Source organism: Natrix helvetica (genome assembly GCF_964273705.1).
Source record: "Natrix helvetica genome assembly, chromosome: 1".
NCBI classification, from domain to species: domain Eukaryota; kingdom Metazoa; phylum Chordata; class Lepidosauria; order Squamata; family Natricidae; genus Natrix; species Natrix helvetica.
In genome coordinates, this window is record NC_138548.1 from 227383350 (window position 1) to 227400103 (window position 16754).

At 41.7% G+C, this 16754-nt stretch overlaps 1 protein-coding gene across 1 annotated transcript in view; it reads left to right on the plus strand.

Annotated features, from left to right (window-relative positions):
• The window catches only part of ANKFN1 (ankyrin repeat and fibronectin type III domain containing 1), a 299454-nt gene that overhangs the window by 224385 nt on the left and 58315 nt on the right, over positions 1-16754 (plus strand). Inside the window, exons 7-9 of the mRNA XM_081933540.1 lie at positions 1770-1867; positions 5525-5615; positions 13908-14015. Coding sequence (XP_081789666.1) covers positions 1770-1867; positions 5525-5615; positions 13908-14015 — 297 coding nt within the window. The remainder of the gene's footprint in view (positions 1-1769; positions 1868-5524; positions 5616-13907; positions 14016-16754) is intronic.

Here is a 16754-nt window from a genome sequence, read left to right on the forward strand (position 1 = left end):
CTTATAGTTGTGGATGCATACTCGAAATGGCTAGAAGTAGTCCTAATGACTTCAACCACGGCAGAGGCAGTCATTAAGGTTCTACGGCGACTTTTCGCCACTCATGGCCTGCCCGACCTCCTGGTCTCCGATAACGGGCCCCAGTTCACGGCCATGCAACATATCTAGCAGGTCAGGGAATTCGGCACGCCCTCGTCGCGCCATTCCATCCGGCGTCAAATGGACAGGCGGAGAGAATTGTGCGATTCGCAAAGGAGGCCCTCGCTAGGATGGGTCCAGGTGATTGGCAAACACGCATTGACCATTACCTATTGATCCAACACATTACCCCCAGCGCAACGACGGGTAGGAGCCCCGCTGAACTACTCATGGGCCGTCGTCTACGGTCTCACCTGGACCGTCTTCACCCAAATTACTCTGCCACAGCTCCCCCAGACTCTACAAGCAAAATTCAGAGTTTTAGCATAGGGGATGCAGTATACGCCCACAACTATGCAGGGGGGACATTGTGGATGCCGGCAAAGGTCATTGGCATCACGGGTCCACGATCGTATCTGTTGGAACTAGAAGATGGGCGGAACTGGAAAAGGCACATCGATCAACTACGGGGTCGCCTGGCGCACTCAGATCTACGAACAGAGAACAAGAGCTACCTGCCATTGCAAAGCCAGCCACTCGAGAGCCCCAACACAGAGAACTACGACACCTGCGAGCCAAGGACAGAACAAGAGGTCGAGCGCGAAACGGAACAACCCCCAAGCAACGAAAGCGAGCAGATCCCTGAACGCCAAAGCAACGAGAGCCTGCAAACGCCCCGAAACGAAACACAGAAAGAAACCGATCCTACAACTACTCCTGACCAACCCGAACTGCGACGCTCCACCCGAGTAAGGCAAACACCAACGTATCTTAAGGACTATATTACTAACCGCAACGTTCCGTCTAGGAGGGGAGGGGTGTTAGATATTAACATATATCGTGGCAAGTCTCCTCTCTGGTCCGCTGCTACAGCGGGAAACAGGTATCGTTCTGATTGGTCGAGGGGCATACCCGATCCCTATAAAAGGGGAACCCTCCGACCACAGAGCAAGCTGGATCACTACTACTACTAATAAAGAGCTGTTAAGTCACTTCGTGTCCGCAGTCTGTTCTCTCGTTGCCCAGATCTAACATTTAACTTGTGTTTTTTCTTTAGACGTGGTACCAGATTTGGGCAGTAGAAATTTGGAGGTTACTAGATGGTGGCAGAGAAAACTTTTGCTGATATCTAGTGGTTATCTGAATTTTTGCAGCCCAGATATGATAACCTTACAATAGGTATCAAGCAAACATTTTCCAGTCTTTAAATGTTTTGGATTCTACTTCCGTCTTTTCCCACCTTCCAGTATTGCAAGCTGAAATGGTAACTATAAAGATAAGAACTGAAGTCCAACAAATATAACTTATTCTCTTAAGTTTTAACTTTTAGGTATTGCTTTAATAATTTTATCTGTCAGCTGCAGTTTGTTTTCCAGTTTTTACTTGCTAGGCTTATCGTATCGTCTCATATATATCTTAAATATAAATCCCACTGACTGCAACTAGGCTTCTGCCCAGGCCATCGGAGATTGCACAAGAGTGTGTAATTTTGTAAAAAAATTTAAAAAGTAAAAATGACTTCAGAAAATTGGAAGGCAAAAATTGCCTTGAAGTGCTTTAGCCTTTACAGACTTACTCCTGAAGCAACCCAAGCTAATCTGACCTTTCTCTTTTTTGGTTTTGTTTTCTAGTGGAATGGAGCTGTTCCGAAGACTTTTCTCCTTTGGTCGGAGAGATCATATTGGAAAACCTTCAGTCTTTGAGATGCACTATTACCGGCCTCACAATGGTAAATGAAAAGTTGTTAATTCAAATTGCCTTTTTTTTGTCTCAAAAGCTAGGAGAAGTCTCTGCTGGAGAGAAGCAGCTGAGTGTCATTTATCTGGCAAGTCATTAAACACATTCTGTTTGGCACCCAGTATCCCCAAATCACCAAAGAGTGGGAAAGCTGCATCGCTTTTTGTGCGAGTTGCTATATTAGTGAGGAGAGATCAGAAAAGACTGGATTGAAAGCCGGCCATGCCATGGATCAGGGGCTAATCTTAGGGCAGATCAAAGGCTTTGAGAGATTCAATCCTGACTCCATGTCTGATGGCTAAAATAACAATTCTGTCTTCACTGCTTCACTGGGGAAACAAAAGTCACTGGATGCACTAACTTGAAAGGGGAGAAGTATGTTTTTATAAAGATTAAAAGTGGGTGGAAGATGGGCAATCCAATGATCTCCTGACAGACAATCTGTTGAGAGTGAACACATTTACCTCCACGTTGGTCCTTCCTAAGCAGCAGAATGTGGATTTGGTTGGTAATAAAAGAAAGCAAAATAGAACAGCATCAATATCAGCAACAGAAATGAATTTATCAAATAAAAAAAAATCAAGTACATTCTCTGTTTACAAAATGGCTAAATAAACACATGTTTATCATCTCCAAGCCTATAATGTTTACAATACATCCAGTCAGCATTACATTTAATTTATAACGGGTTTAGACTATGGCAAATCCCAGGGAGTCAGAATCAGGATAGGAACATTGCTGATTTTAAAACTGCTTACAAACTAAGAATTTAGATTGTATTGCTGCTGCCTGCACTGAATTTTATTCTGACGTTAATATTCCAAGTTTAAATAAGATGTTTTCAAACATTGGATTTGTGCCACATTAGGCTTCCATTTATGCTTTGTGGCCAATAATTAATAGAGTAATTCATTAGGACCATTTATAAGAGATTCAAATGAACCTGAGAACACAGATAAACCCCCAGGTAGCATCAATGACTCTCAGAGAGAGTGCTAACGACCAGATGACTGCAAAGAAATATGATTCTTACATTCCCCACCACCATCCAGTCAAAACTGATGAAGCTTCTTGGGTGAGACGCGAAATGTCTTCTTCCTCAAGAAAAAAACATAGTACAGTTACCTTTTGAAAAAAGCACATTTGAGACAACCATGAACTTGAATGGCTGAGAATCTTCATTCATTCATTTATTCATTCATTCATTCATTCATTTAAAGTAGCTGGAATATAACATCAGTCCTGCATAAACAAGATTGGATTTATTCAAAATTATATACAGTATCCCTAGTTTGGATATGAGCCTTGTGGATTTATGCTGTTACTCTCTAAATAAGAAAAAAATGGCATTAATACAATACAATAGTAGAGTTGGAAGGGACCTTGGAGGTCTTCTAGTCCAACCCCCTGTCTAGGCAGGAAACCCTATACCGTTTCAGACAAATAGCTATCCAACATCTTCTTAAAAACCTCCAGTGTTGGAGCATTCACAACTTCTGGAGGCAAGCTGTTCCATTGATTAATTGTTCTAACTGTCAGGAAATTTCTCCTCAGTTCTAAGTTGCTTCTCTCCTTGATTAGTTTCCACCCATTGCTTCTTGTTCTACCCTCAGGTGCCTTGGAGAATAGTTTGACTCCCTTTTCTTTGTGGCAACCCCTGAGATATTGGAACACTGCTATCATGTCTCCCCTAGTCCTTCTTTCTCTTAAGCTAAACATACCCAGTTCCTGCAACCTTTCTTCATATGTTTTAGTCTCCAGTCCCCTGCATTCCCTAATTGTATTTTTGGCTTAGATTTTAAAATATCGATCAGGAGAAATTTCAAGATTTACTTCTACATTTCTCAATTTCCAAAATATTTTCCCTCTTCAGCTGATCTACTGATGTTCCCAATGCCCAGCAGTTAAGTATTTAAACAAAGAAAGAACAGTTGATGAGAGAGGTTGTTTTGGGGATGAAAGAAATTTTGACAGGGATAAAGGGCAGGGTGAGTAAATTTCAATTTTTTTCTAGACTGACTAGAAAAAAAAGAGAGATTTGTGATTGGGGAGGGTATACTACAAATCAATACCAAACTTATACATTTTAAATGGAATAAGAATGGAAGTAAAGGCTAACAATTGCTTTGTTGTTGTTTTTAATGAGGTTTTTCAATTTGCACTTCCCCAAAATTATTACTCCTTCTGAAAAACTTAAATTTAAAAATTATGTTTTATGTATCGTAAATCTCAAAATGCAAATTTTACAAGGGCATCCAAAAAGGAGCATCTCATAGGGAAAAGAATATATAGTATATTAGGGAAAAGCAGTTGCAAATGGGTGTGCTTGTATAAGGAAAAATATATTTTCAAAAAACTGTGAAAATATGAACTTTTTTGGTGAGTTTATAAGCTAATTAAAAATATATAGAAATAAACTTATAAAAGAGAAGGTGCAAAATTGAGCAACATTAAAATTGAGGTGGGTAATTTTTAGGGATAGGTGAATGTTCTGGCCCGAAGTACATTATACGAAATGCATTTTGCATCTAATGTGTCCCAAAAGATGAGAAGCCAATACTTAAAAGAATCAGACCAGATAGAAGTGAGATTTTAATCTTTTCTTTTGCTCCTGTGGTTTACAAGCTAAACTCTCTTTCAAAATTGTATATTTGTTTTAGAAGTTGCTCACAGATTATTTTCCCCCAAAGCCATTATTACTATTACTATAATAGTACTATACTGAACTATTTCCCTCGTTTTCCTCAGTAACAAAGCAGAGGAGGAAAAAGTTAAATGTCTTCTCCAAACTACTTAGAACTCATGTGTTTTTTAATTGGTCCAGTAAGAGGCAAAGGAGGCTTGAGGCCAGCAAGAGCAGAGAAAAAAAAGAAAGCATTCTCTCTGCCTTTTCTCAGATTTTTATTCTTGCGTGATCCTCCTCCTTTTTTCTTCTCTTTCTTCTTTTCTTCACATTGTTCTTGGGTTCATTTGCCACCCTGTTAGATAACCCCATTTGGAGTGGAGATCTGCTCAAGTAGTTGATATCAAGGTACTAATGTCTGACATGAATTTGTCCTAAATAACAACAATAAGATGCTTCAAATGCTATTTGTTCTGTTGAATAACGTGGCCAAATTGGCATATCCCAGTATCAATAGCTTCAGGAGAAAAATGTGCTTTTGTCACTACTGTGTTTCCCCCAAAATAAGACAGGGTCTTATTTTCTTTTGAACCTTGAAATAAGTGCTTGGCCTCATTTTTGGGGAGGTCTTATTATTTTTGGGGTGCAGGAGGCGGCGAGCATGGTCACCTCATGGCTGCTGCTGTGTTACAATATTTTCAGGGAGGGCTTATTTTTGGGGGAGAGCTTATCTTAGTGCAGGGGTGTCCAAACTTGGGAACTTTAAGATTTGTGGACTTCAACTCCCAGAATGGCTGGGGAATTCTGGGAGTTGAAGTCCACAAGTCTTAAAGTTCCCAAGTTTGGACACCCCTGTCTTAGTGCATGCACTCAAAAGCCTGATTGGGCTTATTATCCGGGGAGGTCTTATTTTCAGGGAAACAGAGTATATTCACCTTTGCTACTGCATAATGATGTGACTTCAGAAAATGTACCTTATCCATGTATATAAAGTTGAAGTGTTGTCTTTTATTTTTTCATTTACAGGGCCAAAGGTATTATGTCCAAGTGTACGCCCATAACATGAAAGGTTGGGGACAGCCTCAGATTTCCTCACCTTGCTGTGCTTCTCCTTCTAGTAGGTTAAGAGCTTTCGCTGTTGATGTTACACTTATATAACCAGTGTTTGTTCTCTCTGTGTGTTTTCTTTCTTCCTCTCACTTTCTCACTCATTCATTCACTCACTTACTCTCCAGCTCGTAAAAAAAATTCACCTTGTAAAAAATTAGTAAAATGATGCTATCAGCAAGAAACAAAATGTTTAAAAGTGGCTAAATCTCTACAGCAGGGGTGTCCAAACTTGGCAACTTTAAGACTTGTGGACTTCAACTCCCAGAATTCCCCAGCCAGCACTGGCTGGGGAATTCTGGGAATTGAAGTCCACAAGTCTTAAAGTTACCAAGTTTGGACACCCCTGCTCTACAGGGTTAAATGTCTGATTAAATGCTTTTAGTTAATTCTCTCCCCCCCCCCCCTCTTCCTTTCCATATCTTTCTGTCTTTTGCCCTCTCTGTCTCTCTCTGACTCTCTGTCTCTTTCTCTCCCCCTCTCTCTTTCTCCCTCCCTCCCTCTCTTTCTCTCTCTCTCTCCTTCTCTTTCTCTCAAATTAAGTTAGACAGAGAAGGAAGAGGGAAGAGAAATGAATGGATATACATGTCTGGCAGTTGAGTCATGGTAACTGGATTTCTTTTCTTCTTTGGTTTGAAACATTTCACTGCTTATTCAAGTAATTAGTTGCCATGACTCAACTTCCAGCCAACTCTATCAAGATGACTGAGAACTTTCATTGACAAATGTATACAATTTTTAACCAATTCAGAACTTTCAATTAATATCCCCAGTTCTTCGGAAACTGGGGATTGGTAGTTGAGAGAAGCAAACATAATGGCAGGGCTGAAAGCCATCTTTTGCATTGGTCCTTCAGGCCTATCACATTTAGTGCTGTGTGGAAATGGGAAGGGGGATTGTATGGAGTATGGGAGATATATAGTTATAATAGCATTCCTTTCTTAGAGAGTCAAGGACATCTCGCCCTGCACCTGGAGGGGTGTGACTGGGAGGCATCTCCAGTTGGGACGGTGCCTGATCAGGCCATGAGATGGACATATGGGTGCTGGGTAGAGACTTGGACTTTCATTTGGGTGGGGAAAACCTGGAAGCTTTCAGATTCGGGTTTTCCCAGGTGTGCCAATATGACATCTCAAATAAAATGGAACTTCGAGGAACTTCGAGCCTTGGATTCTTATTTCGTTGGGGGTGTTATTTGGAACTCTGACACATAATATTGTATTGGTATTAGAAGATTTTTCTCATCCCATTATGGCCCATGCAAAAGGTGATGCCAAGGGACTGCAGGACAGAGGAGAAGGATTGTTTTTGCTCTGTTGAATAATCTGCGAGAGTTTTGGCAGCAAACTTGATATCGTGACAAAGTGAGCTGAAGAGGTGGCATTTGATCTGATCCTACATTGCACAGTAAAATACATGCTCTGGTGACTCTTATGCATTACCAATCCATTCTTTAAACAGTTAATTAGGTTCCTATTGTCATTTGAAAAAAATATATCAGAATATTACAAAAATGCCTGGAGATGTATTTTTGTGCAGTATGTCTTTCCTTCCTGACATTCTGATGTTTATAAATCATGATTCTGATGGTGCCAATGCTGACTTTCTTTGTTCCCACCATCTTTTAATCAGGCATTAGAATAATTTCTTACGCCTGAAAGTCTAATAAGTTGTAGTTGGGAACTGTTTATATGTGATCTGAGAACAGTTTATTTTGGTCATAGATATTCTCTCCGGCATTGCTGCTCAGTTCCAGTTCGTCTGCAATCACTTTAGTTCAGGACTCTCTAGAATAGAATCCCGAAGTGGTTCTCTCCACTTACCATATTGTTTTTCTAGTTTCACATGGTTGGTAGATTGTAGTGTATGCTTCACATGTATCTTTTCTCAAGGGAAGTTCTGCTTTAGTTTACTTCTCCTGCCCCTGTGGCATCCAGTAATTTCAGCGTCCCCACCGACTCTTTCCAGCAGTTCAAGGCTCTTTTGTTTTTTCGTTCTTGGTTTTTGCTCAGTTGACAAGAAAGTCACATTGCACAAAGAAGAGCAATAGAAGGATGGAAATTATGGGAGCGATATATCTTATTGCTGAAATAAAAGATGTAAACAAATTTCAGAAAGATAGCAAGCATGATACTTAGACTTTGGAAAGGATGGTTTGTTTTCCCTTCATCTCTTTCTTGTTTTTTTTGGATTCTTTTTTTGTCAATTTGCATAAAATACAATGCACATACAAAATTGCAGAAAGAGAGGTGCGGGGGCTAAAGAACTACACAGATTTGGGGATGTTCTATCTCTGGCTTTGAGCAGGGTTCACCCAGAATTAGCATGTAGTTTGGGTTCATGATTCCTGATGGAAGACCATGGCTATAAGGGCCTTTGCAAAAGTTTGCCTTATGCTCCTATTGCTCCCGTGTTTGCACTGAGAGGCCCTACTCATGGTGATTCATGCCTTACCCCCCTCACAAGTCGTATATTACTCTAATGACAGTGGTGGGTTGCAGGCAGTATGCCCCGGTACTGGTGTACCAGACCGTACCCGGAGCACTGGGTATCGTTCTGGTATGCGTATGCGTCCATCTGGGTGATGCCGGGCCCATTCCAAGCATACCGGTTGGAACGGGATCCGGAACCCACCACTGTCTAATGTGCTATACACACCAGACCTTGACCAGCCTCTGGAAGTTGCAACGGATCCAGAATGCATGGCATGGGCAGTTTATGGCATTTCATAATACTTTGACATAAAACCTATGCTGTGTGTGTTGCAATGGTTCCTGTAAGCATCTAGATGCAATCCGGAGTGTTTGTTATCACCAATAAATCTGGTAGGCCATCACCAATAAATAGCACAGAGAGCCCAGATTATTTGTGGAGCCAATTTGTTGATTGTCTCCGCTTATGCCACCAACAATGACGGGGTTGTCATCTTCAGGTCCATTACATCACTCCGTGTCATTTTCTATAACCCAAGAATTGTGCCCTACGGCATCCCCCCAGAAATCCAGATGGCCCTAATGCTGTTGGCTTTATGCAAAGCATTTTGGCTATTCCCCCAGGTTTTAGGGTCAATCTCCTGATTGGACCCCAATCAGATTGGAAGAATAGCTAGATTGAATGAGCCCTGTTGGTTAATTTGTTTAGTTTTGATCTCAGAATTAGAAGTAGACTTATTTATAGACCTCATACATATGTTATGTTACTTGGTTTGGGGTATTATCTTTAATGTTATGCTGCTCATTTGGGCTTTAACCCTCTATTTCCTGGCATGACGGAAGCTATAAATTGCTCAGATAAATAAACAAGCAAGTTCAGGCTTCAGAGGAATCAAAAATGTATTGCTGTTAATAACTGTATAAGTTTTTCTAGGCTGGAAAAATCAAATTATTAGAATAAAGTGCATGTTGTGTTAACCACAGTTGTCAGGTTACATACCATTCAAATGGATGTAGAGAAAAATGTTAATATTAAAATCAAGAGGCAGTGAATATTTTTTTATAATAAAGATTTTAACCATGCAATATAATATATGAAAACCACAAGTATTCACTGAACAGTGTTGACGAGAAAACAAATATCTTGACATTATGTTAATTAATGCGTCACAAACATGTAACGTTATTATACTTCACTTGATCTGCTAATATATACAAATTCCCTAATGATTTTATATCCTCTGATAAATGTTCTGACATAAATAAAATGAATGTTCTGATACAGATGCACAAATCAGCCAAATAAAACTTATTAACTCAGGCCAACTCAAAGAAAATGGGTCTACTTGGTTTGTAAATTATTGCTTGTAAGAGTTGTATTTCAATTTTTTCCAATGATGTGAAAGGTTTTATTTGGCTTTAGTTGTTGGTGTGTATATGGCTATTATAGTATAGAAAGGTGATTACACTGAATGTATCTGGCCTGTTAGATCAACCGTTTTGGAACTGGAGCTTGGAAATAGTTGTGTTTGTCAAAGGGTGATGGATTCCACTCTCAAAATCAAACACTAATATTGGAGAATTCTTTTTATAACAGAGCTGATTTTGGCTTAAAGCTATGATCTAAATTTAGAAATCTCCATACATGTAAAACTTCCATAATAATCTTGGTTTCAGGATTTTTTGTAGAATTAAATGTAGAGCATTCGCACCTAACTCTAATATTGACCTCCAAGCAGGGGTGGGCTTCAAAAATTTCAGCAATGGGTTCTCCGCCCGGTTGCTGGGTGAGTGTGGCCATGGTGGGCGTGGCCTAATTGGCCTCTTGCACCACTGGGGGGGGGGGTTCACCTTCCACCTTCCCCAGGCTTTAGAGGCTTTCCTCAAGCCTCTGGGAAGGCGAAAACTGCCTCCCCCCTGGCTCCAGGAACTTCCAGGAGGCCCGTTTTTCTCACTCCCCAAGCCTCCCCAGGCCCTGCACTTACCTCACATTCAAAATGGGCCGCGTGGAGACTCCTGGGAGGGGCAGGGTGGCGTGGGGTGGCATGGGAGGGGCAAGCCAGAGGTGGGACCTGTAGCAGCCCAGTCTTCGAACCAGCCATAATGTTAGCTACAGGTTCTCCCGAACCCGGGTGGACCTGTAGCAGCCCACCCCTGCCCCCAAGCCCACAAAAGGCTATTCAAAACCCAAATGTGTGAGGGAAAGTAACTGAGCTGGGTGGAAACACTAATTTACTATGAGAACTCCTAACGTTCCAATAGCCTGTATTCTCCAGATCTTTGGGGCCATAACTTCTAGTTAGACTGCAAACTGGCTGGGAATTCTGTCAGTTGTATCTATATACTATTAAAACTTTTGTTATACCTTTAATTGGTTGAAATGGTGCATCGTAGGTCAAAGATTTTTCAATCAAGTACCTCAAATGGGCTAACTTATGGAATGCTTCCAAAATCTAGGAGCCTTGACTCCCAAGAGAATTAAATTTGGGAAAGTTGTGGCTGCTTTAATGCTACTGGCTGCTGCTGGGCTTTTGCTGTGATCACATGATCTTCATTTTCAAAGTTCCAGTTCCCCAATGAGTCTCACAATCCCTCACTCCTTCCTTCGTGCCAAAATAAGCATTAACCTGTGTACTGGAAAGGGAGGGAAGGAGTGAGGGAGGCAGGCAGGCAGGCCCACATATTCTTCTTGGTTTAAGCCACCACTCCCTTTGAGTTCTCTCAGTCTGTGACCGCCCTGCACTTGAATTACTTTGGTAATTCAAAAGTCTAGACTGAGTTTACACATCAAGCTAACAGGACCGCTGCTACAGTATTTAGTATTTGGGATCTGGCAAATTTAGGAGGAGTTTCATATGTAACAATGGAGAAGAAAAAGCAAGATTAATCTGTGGAATCAATAATGTGATTCTGGAACAATGGATATAGCCTCATTTAGATTAGACTAGATGATAACCCGATGTTGCCCGGCTATTTATTTACCCCAATCCTGTATTAGGCAGGAATGGTGATGTCAAGTGGCAACGTAAGTGAGGAATTGGCTGTCCTCTCTCCTTCCATTAACGTCGCTGCAATTTGTGAAGAGGCGATGGCAAGAGCAACTTCTCCCTGAGCCATGATTTCGGCGACAATTAAATTAGTTAAAAATGTACCCCCAGAAGCGTAATTTCTAATGTTGGATTTTTCCCCTTACCAGAGGGAGCTCCCTTGTGGAGTGCTGTGAAGTTGTTACCATGGTGACTCCACTGAATCTTTTAAGGCAGTACAGTAGAAGCCGTTTTAAGGCACAACAGGCTGTATCTTAACAGAACACAAACTTGAGGGGTGTTAGGGGTGTCTTTGTCTCCAGAGGGTAAGTCATCTGTGTACCAAGTTTGGTTGAAATTGCTCGAGATGTTTCAGGGTTGCATACACTGCTTTCCAAATCTGTTAGTACTATAAATTTCAAAATTCCCTAGGCATTTTAATGGATGCTAGCAATGGGGGAATTGGTGTTGGGTTGGCTCAATTTACAGAGCCAAATTGAACATTCAATTTAAGGATCATTTGCAACCTCCCCAGCCCTTGGAAAAGTTGACAACGATATTTAATGTTTAAAGGGCTGAAATATTAAAAGAATGGAGAATAAAAATATCCAGTCAAATTCATTTTAGATTTAATGAAATCAATTTTAGTTTGGTCTACTTCAGAAGTCCACAAACTTTTCAGCTCATCGATCCTTTCATGACATTTCAAATTGTTCTTCCACCACCCCCAAACATTTATTATGTGATTAATAATTAAATTAATACTACTTTAACTAATTGTTGACCACTTTGGCAGATTCTAGTCTAGTGTGACATATGATGATGCTCAACAGCTCACTCAGAGCTCAAGTATAGGCATACCGCAGAGATATTGCGGGTATGATACCAAACCACCAAAATTTGTTTGTTTGTTTGTTTATTATTATGATTACATTTGTTTGCTGCCCATCTCGCTGCAAGGCAATCCTGCAGCAACTATCATATAATATGAGTCATGCAGATTGTTTGGTTTCCTGGTGCCTATAAAAATGTTTACAACATGATGCTCTATTAAATGTGCAATAGCATTATGGCTAAAAACAATGTACATAGCTTAATTAAAAAATACTCTATTGCTAAAAAAAAAAAGTTAATTATCATCTGAACCTGCAGCGAGTTGTAATAATTTTGCCTGTGGAGAATCTTGTAAAAAATGTAATATCTGCAAAGCAACACAAAACCAAATGCAATAAAGTATATACATATGCCTGTACATACCTTGTTCTGAAGAGGAGCATTTTGAGGGAATCCAAATGATTGGACCACTTATAACTTCAACAACAGATTGCAGTCCCCCACTCACATGGTATTTCTAGGCCATTTCCCAATTTCTCCATAAATATTATCTGAGTGACAAGCCTACAAAAGATTGCCCTCTTTAGTATTTTGTATGTTTCTTAATTAAATTAACTATGTCACTTTTTCACTGGGAGTTCGATATTTAACATTCCCTTTGGCCAATTCATCTTTAAAACCATCTTGAGAAATCATTCTAGCCAGTGGTGGGATTCAAATTCTTTTACTCCCGGTTCTGTGGGCGTGGCTTGGGGGGGGGAAGGTTACTGTAAAATCCCAATTTCCTCCTGATCAGCTGGGACTCAGGAGGCAAAGAATAGATGGGGGCGGGGCCAGTCAGAGGTGGTATTTATGGGTTCTCCAAACAACTCAAAATTTCCACTACCAGTTCTCCAGAACTGGTCAGAACCTGCTGAATACCACCTCTGATTCTGGCTAAGATTGGGATAAATTCTTCTAAATTAGGAGTTGTCACTTAGCCTCTTGAACTGTTGATTGGCCAGAAAAGGCCCAGTAGCAACATAGTCATGTCATCAAAAAGGGAAGGGTGGGGAAAAATGGGTCTATATTGCATCTGTTTGGGGTTGGGCTACTAGGGCAAGAATATGGAAGTGTTTCTTGCACAGACTTCTGCTCTTTCTCCCACTCCTACAAACGCCCTCAAACATAAAAAAAAAAGTAGAAATTGCACTACTAAAGCTGTTCATTTTCTCACTGCATGCCAACGGTGTAATCTCAGGGTGATTCAGAGGCCACCAAGAGATGGGATGGCATGTAACTCACAGGCAATGGATTGCTCACCTCTTGACATAGAGGTTGGTCCAAAGTCACTCTGAAAACAGCATACATCAGATGGGCTTTATCCTTGGCAGCTAATTTTTGCCTTCTGACCATGGCAGAGAAAAGAGAGGCTTATCTAAAGCAAAGATGTCAAGCTCAATTTCATTGAGGACTGCATCAGGGTTGTGTTTGCCCTCAGGGGGGCAGGGCCCTCTACCAGCAAAAACGGAGCTCACAGACACTGTTTTTGCCAGGATGGCCTCCTGCAGTCTTCTGCCAGTGAAAATGGAGTTTGAGTGGGGCCACGTGCAGGCCCCCAAGCTCCATTTTTGTTGGCAGAGGGCTGCAGGAGGCCATCCCGGCTGAAAACGGACCTGGCCCCCGGGCCTTGAGTTTGACACCCCTGATCTAAAGTGACTCCTTTCCTTCACAACTGAGAAATTTCCCCATTCTCAGTTCATGCTAAAGGGATATCCCCAAAATATAATTCCAAAAAACCCACTTCTTTAGAGAGAGAATGAAATTTATTTCAACTTAGCAAGGGGTAACAAAGCAAGCTGGATCGGTAGCTATTTGCATTCTACACCCAGGACAGACCAAGGGCAGACATTAAAATCAGACACACTGGGCTTGAGCTCATGTGCTCTCGGACGCCAGCAGACATGGGATCAGTGCCACCGTTCTTCCCTTTGCTCGACTTTCATTCTTTTTGTTTCTTTCGTTCACCAGACTGGAAAGACTGCGATGGCAGAGAGCCTAAGCACCGGGGACAGATTGAAGCCCTGGAACGTTTGTTGCAGCAGGTTAGAGCATCTCGTTCGAGCTACATTTGCCGAGGTAAGAGTAAAATATGCACCGGGCAGGGCACCAGGCGAGGCCTCCATGGCGCCTGTAATTTTAGCAGCCTCCTATCTGGGTTATGCCTTCCCATTCATCGGGAAAGGAGAGATATTAATATTGGCCCATCTGGAATCACTTTAGCAGACCATCTCGCTCTGGCTTCTCCAAATTGGCAACACAGCAAACATTTGACAAAAAAAAGAAGTTTCCAACAAAGTATTCTCATCCCTCTCTGTCTAACCCACCCAGCCCCACCTCTCCTCTCCTCTCCTCTCCCCCCCTCTCTCTCTCCCTCCCTCTCTTCTCTCTCTCTCTCTCTCTCTCTCTCTCTCTTCTCTTTCCCTCTCTCACTCTCTCTCTCTGTCTCTCTCTCTCCCCCCTCTCTCTCCATTTCTCTCTCTCTCTCCATCTTCTAAATGAAAACCATTGAAAGTGTTCAAACTCTTGCTTGCTTGTTTGCAAGAATGGATAACAGAAAATATTAGAAATGATGCTTTGCTTTAGCCATCTCTTGGACAAAGGACAAAATCGCTGCATTCAGCAATTGAGTAAAATCAGTGGTTTTACCAAACTCCTACAATCTGTAAGAAAAAAAAAAGGCAGCCCAAGTGGATCACATAAAAATGGCTTTCTCTTGTTGCTGCATATTCCAAGCCTCCTCTTCTCAATAATGGGAAGAAGCTTCCAAAGTCATGACCTTAATTTAATCAGCCTTTCTGGTGAGTGTGACATTCGTGCTGAATGTTCTTGGAAATCAATAAGCACCAAAGTTCATAATCTACACTAGGATTTCTCAATGCTGATGTAGATTAAGTTGTGTGGACATCAACTCCCAGAATTCTGCAGGCTACCTGGGGAATTCTGGGAGCTCAATCCACACGCCTTAGAGTTGCCAAGGTTTGAAACTCTGGCCTACACACACAACCAAGCAGAAATTAGTGGGATAAAAATATTTCATGGGACTTCCAAGATAGGGTTGTGCAGATTCTCAAAAATACTAGTCATTCACATTGCTGGGACAATTTTTAGGAAAGGAGTAGAAAGGGACTATGCTCACTTTTACAAAAATGTATGAGGTGGGAAAGGAACACCTTCCACATTGGTTGAAAGTTTCCAAAGTTTAACCTGTTTATAGCATCAGTAGGCCTTTTGCAAAAAAAAAAAAGTTTCTTCACTTCTGCAGCACTTCCTTGTTCTGACCACGTGACGCCACAGAATTGCTGCCGTATGTCATGGGCTTTAAAAGCTTAAATAAAGCTTTGGCCCCCTTCACAATTTTTTTGGTGAGGGAAATGTCAATCACGTGACTATGGAGATGCTGTGGCGGTCGTAAATGTAAGTTCATAAAAACACCCTTTCAGCACTATCATCAGTTTCAATACAAGACAAGAAGTAACACATGGGAAGTTATCAAAGAGAGAAGCAACCTAGAACCCTAGGGAAGCGGTAGCGGAGATTTTGAGTAGTTCAGAGAACCGGCAAATGCCACCTCTGGCTGGCCCCAGAGTGGGGTGGGAATGGAGATTTTGCAGTATCCTTCCCCTGCCACACCCACTAAGCCACGCCCACCAAGCCACACCATGCCCACCAAGCCACGCCCATAGAATCGGTAGTTTAAAAATTTGAATTTCACCACTGAGTGGAACAGCTTGCTTTCAAAAATTGTGAGTGCTCTGGAGGTTTCAAAGAACGGATTGGGCATCCATATGTTAGAATGGTATAGAGCAGTGGTTCCCAATGTCAGGCCCACAGGGGAGCAATTTGATTTTTAATGGGGGAAATTTGAACCTTGTTTAAACCAAGCTAATGGCCTTTTAGGCTTCCTCCGTGTGAGTAGAGTTCACTTTTTGAGTAAAGTAAGAATTATATGTCACGGGGGGAGGGGGAGGCGGGATCAGGATTTTAGAGATGCTTAGGTGGGGCATGGCCAAAAAAAAGGTTGGGAACCACTGGTATAGAGTCCTATGCTTGAGCAGGGGGTTGGACTAGAAGACCTCCAAGGTCCCTTCCAACACTTGTTCTGTGATCTTTAAATAGCACAGTTGCTAACTGAGGCTTACCTTTAGAGCAGGGCTCCCAAATTCCCAGCCCGCGGGCCGGATGCGTCATGCGCTGGACACGCCCACGGCCGGTTTAGCGAAGGGGGAAAAGGTCCCAATATGTCACATGACGTCGCCATGACAACGTGAGCGTGACATCCCTGCTCTAGAGAATCAGCACAATGCAGCTTGTCAAAATGATGTCAGCCCTTTGGAAGAATTGGAAGAATTGAATTATAACTTAGTAAAATAGGATGCAGGAGCAGAATTTTGCAAGCCTCCTTGTGCTTTCCCCCCTCCCTTTTAAATCCCAATAAAATCAAGGGGGAAAAAGAGTCTGCTGGAGCCTCTCCCAAATACTCTGTTGTTTCCCACTGTGCTACTTTTCTGTCCCATGTGTTGTGTTCAAATAGGCTTCACCTGGTCTGATCAATGAAACAGTTTTGTAGATGCTGCCTCCTAGAGCTTATTTGGATTATTACTGATTGGAAACTGAGCGATCTCAACATGAGTTGTCCCTCTGCACCATCACAATCTGCAGGTGAATTGAAATTCTTGCAGTTTATTGACACCCTATAAGGACGAAATAAATTCCTAGGCTAAGGTCACAGGGTAAGAACTTGATTCTTTTGTACGCTGCTACGCAACAGTTCTGACTCTCAAAAGTCTGACTTCCCATTTTTGTAGCTATGGTAAC